Raw genomic sequence first — 10478 nt, forward strand, 5'->3', positions numbered from 1 at the left:
AACTGTACTGTCAGTCTCTCGGGCCACAGGCACTGCGCAGACTCCCAGGACAAGGTTCTGATTAGTCAGTGCAAGGCACACACCGTTCTCAGATGGGCTCAACATACGTCACCTGCTAACCTGTGGACCAGTTACTGTCTGGGATGGCTTCCTTCCAAGTGGTTCAGGGATAAATGCAGGAACTGAGACATGGCTCTATGCAGGGCAAGGGCTCACAGTTCAAAGGCGCAGTCACCTTGTCAGGGTAGTCTTTGGCAGCAGGAACATGAAATCGCTGGTCACATTGCAGCCATGGCAGGAAGCAGAGTGATGGATGCTGGTACGTGGCTTGCTCTCTGCTTTTTATTCAGTCTAAGACCCCATGGAATACCACCCACATTAAGGTTGGGTTTTCTGTCTCAGTCAATCTAATCTACACAGTCTCTCCTAAGACATGTCCAGAGACTTGTTTATATGGTGATACTAATTCCCACAAAACCAACCATCAAGATTACCATCTCTTACCTGGCCCCCTTGTGACCACCAACCTTAGTGACAGAGCCTTCTCTGTGTGTGTGGTCCTACACCTTTGGCTCATGAAGTACTCAGGGGTGGACATCAGAAGTCATTTTAAGTCACTCTTCCCCTCACTCTGACAAAATGCCTGACAGAAACTGCTTACTGATGGGGAGGTTTATTGTGGCTCATTGAGGGCATATCCATTGTGGCGGAGCAGACATGACAGCATCCACCACTGGGACTCTCTGTCTCCATGGACCAGGAACAGAGAACTTTGATGAGAAGTAGAATCAGCTCAAACCCTCAAGTTCTTTCTCTGTGGCCCCCCCATCTATCAGCTGGGCTGCGTGTCCAGAAGGTTCTCCAGCCTCCCAAAACAGCACCGACAGCCGGGACCAAGTGTTCAAACACATGAGTCTGTTGGGGACATTTCCTATTTGATCCCTAACTAGAGTCTTGAAGGCATTTTGTAAGTGAAGTGGCATCTTGTTAATCTCATACACATCTACAGGCAGGATTTACAGACCACGGTTCCACTACTGTAGGTAACTCCTTCATCGCTTGGGTTCTTTTGAGCCAAGACCCACCCCATGTAAGTTCAGTCTCCCAGTCTTCAATGGAAGTGGCAGAAGTTGTCTGGGAGTCATCAGGCACTCTATTCCCACTGCCATTGGCTGAGATTCCCCAGTGGGCGTGGCCTGAGAAGCTCCTTTGAATTTGTGGATCTCAGTTCTCCCGGTGAGAAAATAAGGAGGCTGACTCAGAGCCAAGTGTTGCATGCCACCTCAGAGGAGAATAAAGTTAACCCCAGTTTATGGAACTGAGGATGAAAACTGCCTTCACCCGATGCTAGGGACCCAGTGAAGTTCTCAGAAGAAAAGAGACTGCTTCTCCTCAAACCTCAGGACATTTAGAATCCAAGCCAGTGTCTGATGACGGCACAGGCTCAACTCAGAGCAGATAGCCACAAAGTCCTGCTCTTGCCTCCTTCTGTTCCCTTGTCTTCCAGTCTCAGTTTACATAGACCGTTGCCTCTACCCCTCAAGATCTCTAGAAAACAGCTGGAGGGTAGATCTTAGACAAAGCCACAAATCCTGGTCCCTGTGGAATATGAGCATAATATACAGTAGAATATCTGCTGGGACTCCCCCAGTGAGAGGATGTGGGCGTGGCTCAGTGGTAGAGCCCCTGCCTAGAATCCCCCAGTGAGGGGCTGGGGTGTAGCTCAGTGGTAGAGCCCCTGCCTAGAATCCCCCAGTGAGGGGCTGGGGTGTAGCTCAGTGGTAGAGCCCCTGCCTAGAATCCCCCAGTGAGGGGCTGGGGTGTAGCTCAGTGGTAGAGCCCCTGCCTAGAATCCCCCAGTGAGGGGCTGGGGTGTGGCTCAGTGGTAGAGCCCCTGCCTAGAGTTCCCCCAGTGAGGGGCTGGGGTGTGGCTCAGTGGTAGAGCCCCTGACTAGAATCCCCCAGTGAGGGGCAGGGGTGTGGCTCAGTGGTAGAGCCCCTGACTAGAATCCCACAGTGAGGGGCTGGGGTGTGGCTCAGTGGTAGAGCCCCTGCCTAGAGTTCCCCCAGTGAGGGGCTGGGGTGTGGCTCAGTGGTAGAGCCCCTGACTAGAATCCCCCAGTGAGGGGCAGGGGTGTGGCTCAGTGGTAGAGCCCCTAACTAGAATCCCCCAGTGAGGGGCTGGGGTGTGGCTCAGCGGTAGAGCCCCTGCCTAGAGTTCCCCCAGTGAGGGGCTGGGGTGTGGCTCAGTGGTAGAGCCCCTGACTAGAATCCCCCAGTGAGGGGCAGGGGTGTGGCTCAGTGGTAGAGCCTCTGCCTAGAATCCCCCAGTGAGGGGCAGGGGTGTGGCTCAGTGGTAGAGCCCCTGACTAGAATCCCCCAGTGAGGGGCAGGGGTGTGGCTCAGTGGTAGAGCCTCTGCCTAGAATCCCCCAGTGAGGGGCAGGGGTGTGGCTCAGTGGTAGAGCCCCTGCCTAGAATCCCCCAGTGAGGGGCAGGGGTGTGGCTCAGTGGTAGAGCCCCTGCCTAAAATGCCACAGTGAAAAATGTCTTGGGGTTCTGACCTCCAGTGTGGGGTCCCACCACCACAGCCTCTGTTGAACTTCATGATTTATCGTTATGTGAGAATAGCAGTGTCCACCCTCAGGACTACTGAACAAATGCAAAGGCTTCTGTGAGTGAATTGGTCTAGTTGTGTAACTGTCTTTCCAGGTGAGATTTTAGCTCTACTCTCACATTAACTTTGGGGAAAGAAAACCCAGAGGAGTCACAGTCATGCCTAGTACCCCAACTCAGAGGGTTTGCTGTGTCCCCAGAATGTCCAGCTCTCACTTGCAGTTACTTTGGGTTAACTATTAAGAATCCCATTTTCTATTTGTACCCATAAATTCCTAGGGCCTCCTCTATGTACTACCCAGGGGCTGCATAGGCTCCTACGGTTCCAGAAGCATCTGTGAAGCTCAGAACACAACTCCCTCAGAGAGAGCAAGGCACTGGTGTGGCTCATTCACTCTCAGACTGGCGAGACTCTCAGGCGAGGCATAGCAGTGGCCAGGACCCTGAGATATTGTGTTGCTGTGAGAAGCCTTGTCTGCCTTGTCTCAAAGCCAGGGCCCCCATGCCTGCTTCCTGACAAAACTGTAGTTGCCTCTGTCGGGGCAGAGCTATGAGGTATAGCTAATGTATCTGTGGCTTTCGCACCCTGTGTCAGAGCAATGAGGAGCCTGCCCGGGCTCCAGGGGTCTGGGAAGCTTCTTGGCAGCTGGTCCAGCCTGCCAGACACAGGTCTCACCAGGTAGTTTCCCAGGACCCAGCTTGGAGCAGTGGAGGCTAAAAGCCTGTCTAGAAGGATAGGGTGTCCCACCGGGATCACACTGAAGACTCAGTAAAGCCCAGTCCAGCCTTCGCTGGACTTCGATGCCCTCCTCCATCATCTTTCCCAATACAAAGAGGAGAAAATTTTTTTACTTAATTTAAGAAAAAACTTATTAATTTTACTTAATTTAAGAAAAAACACATAGACTAAGCCAGATGTTGCTTTGGCTCACACCTTTTATCCCAGAACCTGAAAGGCTGAGACAAGAGGATGGAAATCTCAAGAGAGAGGCTAGCCTGCGGTTCATGGTGAAATCTTTCTCAAAAAGCGGGAAGGAGGAAGGGAGGGAGAGAGGGAGGGAGGGAGGGAGGGAGGGAGGGAGGGAGGGAGGGAGGGAAGGAGGAAAGAGGAGGGAGGGAGAGAGCAAGGGAGGTTGGGGAAGGAGGAGGGAAGGAGGGAGGGAGGGAGCAAGGGAGCGAGGGAGGGAGGGAGGGAGGGAGGGAGGGAGGGAGGGAGGAGGGCAGAGGAGAGAAGGAGAGGAGAGAGGGCTAACGGAGCCATGCTAACCCATCCTGCTGGCATATTACACAAAATGAACTGAGACTCTCACATCCTTAGCATCTCCTGGAGCCCAGTGGGGCTCTCAGGGCTGCAGTGCAGGATGCTTGAGGGCTCAGCACACAGCAGAAGAAATGCAGGCACTGGCTCATCCCTGCAGCGTCCACTGCTGCAGACTCCAAGCCTCTGTGGACACACTGTGAATCTATGGCAAGAGGCCACTGAAGGCAGCTCCCCCCAGCAGCTCATACCTTGGTCTTGCAGATCAAAGGCCAGGAGATCCCAGTCTTTCATAGGTGTGTGTTCTGAGGCAGGAAAGGAAAAGGATGGGCGTGGGGAAAAGATGGAAAGAGGAGAGCATGCCTCCCTACTCTGCAGTCTGCCCAAAGCCTCCTACCCCTGAGAATGGAGAATTCCAGCCTGATTGACATTTACTGTGAAGCATGGGAACACAGAGACAATATTCCTTCCATATAAAGATATGCTATATTAAACAGCAATGGGCCAGGCTTAAAGTCTGAATGCATATGATCTCAGGTGGGGCCTCGTTTCTCTCCCAGACATTTCTGGGGATCTCAAAAAAGATGTCCCACCCCCTGTACCCCCCAGTCAGTTGAAGTCCTATCAGGTGCCACTGGGGACCCACCTGTGACCTCATTATCTTCTTTAGCAACCCCTTGAAGATAACAACATCAAGCCCCAGCAGAATGGTATGCATGGGTATTATAAAGATGCAGAAATCAATTCATCTGGAGAAGCCCACACTAGCTCTCACATGCTCTCACGGTGTCTTGCCCCTCCCCACATCTTGCTCTTAATCCTGGTGTTTCTGATGAATATTCAAATATCTTTTAATGGGCTGGAGAAATGGCTCAGGTTAAAAGCATGTACTGTTTTTACTGAGGACCAAATTTTGGTTCCTGCACCAAGCAGGTCACAACCACCTCTAACTCAACTTCCAGGAGTCTGCTTCCCTCTTCTGGACTCCACAGGAACTGCATCTTCTCATGCACAAACACAGAGCTACATACATATGTGCATAATTAAAAATGAATCTTTTATTTTGTACGTGTTTTTATTTTGTACGTGTATGGCTGTATCCCATATATGTCTGTATCCATGGACATGAAGTACCCAAAGAGGTCAGAAATGGGTGTCAGACCCCCTGGGAATTGAGTCACAGATGGTTGTTAGCTGCTTTGTGGGTGCCAGGAATGAAACTCTAGTCCTCTGGAAGAGCGGCTGTATATATTCTGCTGTGAAAACCCAAGTCCAAACTTCAAGTACCCGCATAAAGGCTGAACATGCCAGCAGGCCCATCGGGAGGCAGAGATGGGTAGTTCCTAGGGACTTGCAGGCCAGCCAGTCAAGGAGAAATGGCAAGTTTTAAATCCACCCTGTCTCAAAATAATAGGGTGAATAGAAAACCAGAAGACATTCAACATCTTTCTTTGCCTTCCACATGTGAGCAGATGGATATGTAAACCCACACACATGCAAACACATCACACCAAAATAAATACATAAAATTAAAGCAGACTCCAACTCTCCTTCTCACTGGCTCATCCTAAAATCTTTATCCACATTGAAGCCAAGGGTTCCTTTCCCCTCGATGACGATGACGGGAGCTCAGTCTGTGCGTTAGTTACTTTTCTACTGCTGTAACAAAATGCCGAGACCAAGGCAACGTATAGAGGGAAGGGTTTATTAGGTCTTATGGTTCCAGGAGGGTAGAGTCCATCACGGTGCTGGCGAGAAGACATGACAGCAGGCAGGCATGGCAGCTGCCATAGGAAGCTGAGAGCCACACCTAGAACCACAGGCACAAAGCATGGAGAGAGACAGAGACACAGAGCCAGACAGGGACTGGAACTTGTCTCAAAGCCTCCAACAATGCCACCTCCTAAACCTCATTTCCAAACAGTGCCACCAGCTGGAGACCAATTGCTCAAATACATGAACCTGTCGGGACATTTGCATTCCAACTACCATAAGTGACACAGCACCTGGCTGCGACTCTCTGCCACCACCGTTAACATTAGCACTTACAGACTCTGTGGGACTCTGTAGCCCTCTCCCCGGGTGGGGTATAGCATAGGCCTGTCCTGAACTCATAGGAGGGAGAATACCAACAACAGGTAACCCTCAGACCACCTCCACCCTGGGTGACTAATGGAAGTATCTCTGTTTCCAAATCACCTTCCCTTTCTCCCTCTCTCACTGTGGCTCACACTGTCCCTCTGTCTCATCCTCAGGCCTCTGACTCAGACTATGAGGAAGCCCTGCCCAAGCACTCTTTCGTCAACCACTACATGAGTGATCCCACCTACTACAACTCTTGGAAGCGGCGTCCTCCTGCCGCAGCACCGCACAGGTACGAGGCAGTGGCAGGGGCTGAAGCCAGCCCGCACCTGCACACAGTCATCACCACACAGAGCGCGGGCGGAGTCTACACACCAGCTGGCCCCGGAGCTCGGGCCCCTCTCACCGGCTTCTCCTCCTTCGTGTGACATCACGCCTCCATCAGGGTAGACGGGTGCAGAACTTCTGGAGTCTATTTTTGTTAAGACAATCAACTCCGATAACTGAGCTGAATTTTTTGTTTAAAAAAATAATAATAATTCTGATAAGCGATCTTACCTACTGGTGAAAACTAGGATTCACTTAGGAAGGTTTTGGTTTTTTTTTTAAATGGCTTTTTGTAACATCGCTGCAGGAAGCGGGTTTCTTTGTTTTCTTTTCTTTTTAAGAGAAGGTATCTCCCTGGTGCAATAGCTCGGCACCGCCGGCGGGGGCGCTCTCGACACACCCCAGGCTCATCTGGCCTCCAAACCATCCAGGATGGCAAGGGAGAGTGGGCAGGAGGGTGGAGGGGGACAGGTAAATCGCATCCGCGGCCCAATTCTCTCTCTACCTCCTTTTGGAGAACCAGCCAGCCTGGACCACTTTCTCCATCTTAGGACAACTTGAGGCTACCTGCTCTCGTCTGTGCTTCAGAGAATTGCTCTTCCCCTCCCTGGGTTCTGTTCAATTATCAGCAGGGTCCTGGCGAGGCCACTGCCTGTGCTAGTGGCATCAACCCACAGAGGGCTCAGCTCTGCGACTCCTCTTTAGGGTGGCTGCAACCCTGGAGGTTTCCTTTTCCCTTCCTCTTCCTCTCTTCTCTCAAGCTGACAGTTAGACAAGAACAGGAAGCCCCTGCCCCAACTGGCTCTAGAGGCCTCCCAGGCCCATCCAAGGCCAGCCAGGTCCTTCTGGTGACCACACAACACAGCACACAGCCCACCCTGCTGAGCAAGAGAGGAGCGGAGACGCGTGGTTTTTGCAGTTGCTTGTGGCAGTGCAAGTGTGCATTGTTGAACCAGAGTATTTTTTAAACCTTTTTATCTTTTTTTAAACTATGTCACATGAAATGAATGCGTCTTTGCTGTCTCCAGGTGCCTTTTAATTCATTGTTCAGCTTTGTACGTGGGAAAGACAAGAAGCGACTGTGTCTCCAAATAAAACAATCGGCTCTGAGAAACCAACCTGGGCCGCGAGTCACCTAGCACACCCCACACATGGCGCACAGTAGGGGCAGCCCTTCCCTTTCTCCTCCTGTACTTGCTGCTGTCCCGCTTCTGACCCCTGGTGCTGTCCCCTCTACCCCGCCATCCAAGGCCAGCTTTTTAGCCTTAACGGGTTTTCTGAGAACGTTTTCCTTTACTTTTCATTGTTTAAATGTTTCCAGCTAAATGCAAAGTGGCACTCGACCCCGTGAGCATCCTACCACCCCTAGTCCAGCACCCCACCCCACTCCCCCATCTGGATGTAACCAGCTGGATCCAGCCACAGTGTGCCCCAGAGCTGGCAGTGTGGTTCCACATCACCACACTCTGGGGCACTCAGAGCCCGTGAGAAGGGTCTGTATTCTCAGGGGTCTTGGCGACCCACGGAGGGGATTAAGCGCTTCAGTGCCACCAGTAGGAGATTCTGTAGCCCTTTGCCTTCCCTGTGAGGCAGGGGACATGGATCTTGTCTTGACTCGATGCCTTGGAAGTTGCTGGTGTGGCCCCAGGACACACGAGGTTCCTCTTGGGGTTAAAAAATAAATTAATTAAAGGCCTTTCGGTTTTTCCAAAATTGAGAATTCAAAATAATTTCCTCCTCTTTCTTACTCTCTTCCTCTTCTTCTTCTCCTTCCTTCCTTCTTCCCATCCCTTTCATTACCCTTCCCTCCCCAATCCTTTCCTCCCCCTTCTTACACTCCTCCTCTTCACCCCTCCCTTCTTTACTCATTCCCTCCTCCTCCCTCAGTCTTCTCTCTCCCTCCTCCTCCTGTCTCCCTTCCCTCCTCCCTCCTTCCTTTTCTGAGCTGAAGGGGAAATACTCTAAACCAAAAATCCTGATGCTCTTCCCAAAGCCTCTTCTGTGTAGGGACTGCACCCCTCATGGTCCACAGGAAGTACCATGTCAGTAGACTGCACCACCTCCTCCCTGGCCCCAAATGAGTGAAGTGACAGAAGGCCACGTCTCCATCTGAACTTCTTGGAAGGTGGCACCCAACAGAAGACAGTGACCAGGCTGGTTCTGTATTGTGCTTTGCTCTCCATAAGCCATAAGGACTTGATTGCTTTAATCAGTGGTGGATGGTCTGGTCTAAGGCGATACTCTACTCTGCCTTGCATTTCCTCACAGTGAGTTAGCAGTTTGCAGTGCTGCCTGGATCTCCTTTATGATAAGTACTTGTTTTCTATGGAAAGGTCTGTTCAGGATGTCCTGGCCCGGGACTGCTGAAGGACAGCTGTCAGTGACTGTCATTAAGCCTGACAGTCTAAGGAGCAGTAGTTCTCAACATGTGAGTCAACAAACGACCCTTTCACAGGGGTTACATATCAGATATCCTGTGTGTCAGATATTTACACTGCAATTCATAACAGTAGCAAAATTACAATAGTTACAAAGTAGCAACAAAAATACTTTTAATATGGATGGAGATCACCACAGCATAAGGGTATTGAAGGGTCACAGCATGAGGAAGGCTGAGAACCACTGACTTAGAGGGACCCTGTCCCATTTGAATCCCCGGCACCAAAGGCAGAGGTTGAGGGTTTCCAGTTAGAATTTAGCCTCCAGAGCCACAGGGCATTGGCAAGTGTCCTTCCTAACTGTGGGGATGGGATGGACACATCATACAGCTGCAAACAGGCATTGGATCCAAGGCTGGGTTCTGAGAAAAGATCCAAAGAGGTAGGATGTGGGCACCCCTCTGACTTCTCCTGTCGTGATGGAAAAGTCACCTTCATGGGTGTCTGATGATGAGTGACAGCAGCCCCCGTGGCTCTGTGGCGGATGCTCAGTCTTCCCTCCTGGTGCAAGCTGCTGAGCCCCTTGGCAGGCTTTACAGAGCGCAGACACCCAGAGAAGAAGCAACAGCTGTGCTGACATCTCCTCACTTCCTGCTGGTCTTCCTCAGCATCTGCCCACCCCAAGCAGAACATATATGGTGGGGATAGGGGTGGATGGGGTTTCCCTTACTTGCAGCCCTGGGAGGAAGCAGAGCAAGAACCCACAAGGATGGTGTGTGTTCTGGAAAGTTCTTTGGATGTGGTGTTTGAACTTGGTCTTGATCAGCCTGAGCATGGTGTGTTTGCATAGAGGTTCTTAGCATGGGTTTTCATTACTCCTGAATTCCTGGTTCACAGCATGACTGCTCTCCTGCTGAGTCCCAGTCCATAGACTAGCTGCAAGGGACCAGTCTGAGAGGCCAGAATAATGTGGGGTTCCCAGCAGGGAACTCCCAACCCCACCTGCTGGCTTAGGGGAGTCCCAAAGCTTTCCCCATAAAACTTCTAAAATGGCACAGAAAACCAGATCCCATTACAGATAAAAAAAAAAATGAACCCCTCCTCCCTTAACTTGTAGAAAGGCAGAGCGGTGCTATGGGTACAATTTTTAATAAAAATATTTTGTTCCTTAAGTGCTTGTGACGTTTTAAATCTTTCATTTCTGTGTGTGTGTGTGTGTGTGTGTGTTATTCCAGTGAACATAATTGTACAGCTGCACATGTGTGTGGAATCCCAGGGACACCCTCAGCTGCCCATCTTGTTTTTGTGGCAGGGTCTCTCGGTGGCCTTTAGCCCCCTGAGGAGGATAGGCCAGCTGGCCAGTGAGCCCCCAGGGATCTGCCTGTCCATGCCTTCCCAGCCCTGGGGTCACAAGTATGCGCCAACATGCTCTTCTTTTACATGGGGTCTTGGAATTGAACTTAGCCACTTGTACTTGCAAGGCAAGCATTTTATTGATAGCTCCATGGTCTCCGGAGGTGGAGGGACCGCATACAGCGTGTGTGTGATCAGAAGAGGTCTTTCTCTTTCCCCCTTGTTGAAGGCAGAGTTCCTTGGTCACCATGCACGCCAAGCTAGCTGGCCCACTATCCCCTCTCTGGAACCACATTCGGGATATCTGAGAGCTATAGAACCTTATGCAGAGCCCCTGTTGGAACAGCCGATTTCTCTGATATCATTGGCTCACTGCATGCTTATTTCAGAAAGATTTGAATGCAACCGTGTTTCTGCTTGTATGAAAAGCTCGGTGCTTGCCAAAATCTCCTCTCCCTTTAATGG

The 10478-nt window shown here is 51.1% G+C and overlaps 1 protein-coding gene across 1 annotated transcript in view; it reads left to right on the forward strand.

Moving 5' to 3' along the window:
- The window catches only part of Sdk1 (sidekick cell adhesion molecule 1), a 964506-nt gene extending 954674 nt beyond the window's left edge, over positions 1-9832 (forward strand). Inside the window, exon 45 of the mRNA XM_076923544.1 lies at positions 6129-9832. Within this exon, the coding sequence (XP_076779659.1) occupies positions 6129-6383 (255 nt within the window). The 3' untranslated portion in view covers positions 6384-9832. The remainder of the gene's footprint in view (positions 1-6128) is intronic.
- Positions 9833-10478: the final 646 nt, after the last annotated feature.

Source organism: Arvicanthis niloticus, chromosome 24, assembly GCF_011762505.2.
Source record: "Arvicanthis niloticus isolate mArvNil1 chromosome 24, mArvNil1.pat.X, whole genome shotgun sequence".
In the NCBI taxonomy this organism is placed as follows: Eukaryota; Metazoa; Chordata; class Mammalia; order Rodentia; family Muridae; genus Arvicanthis; species Arvicanthis niloticus.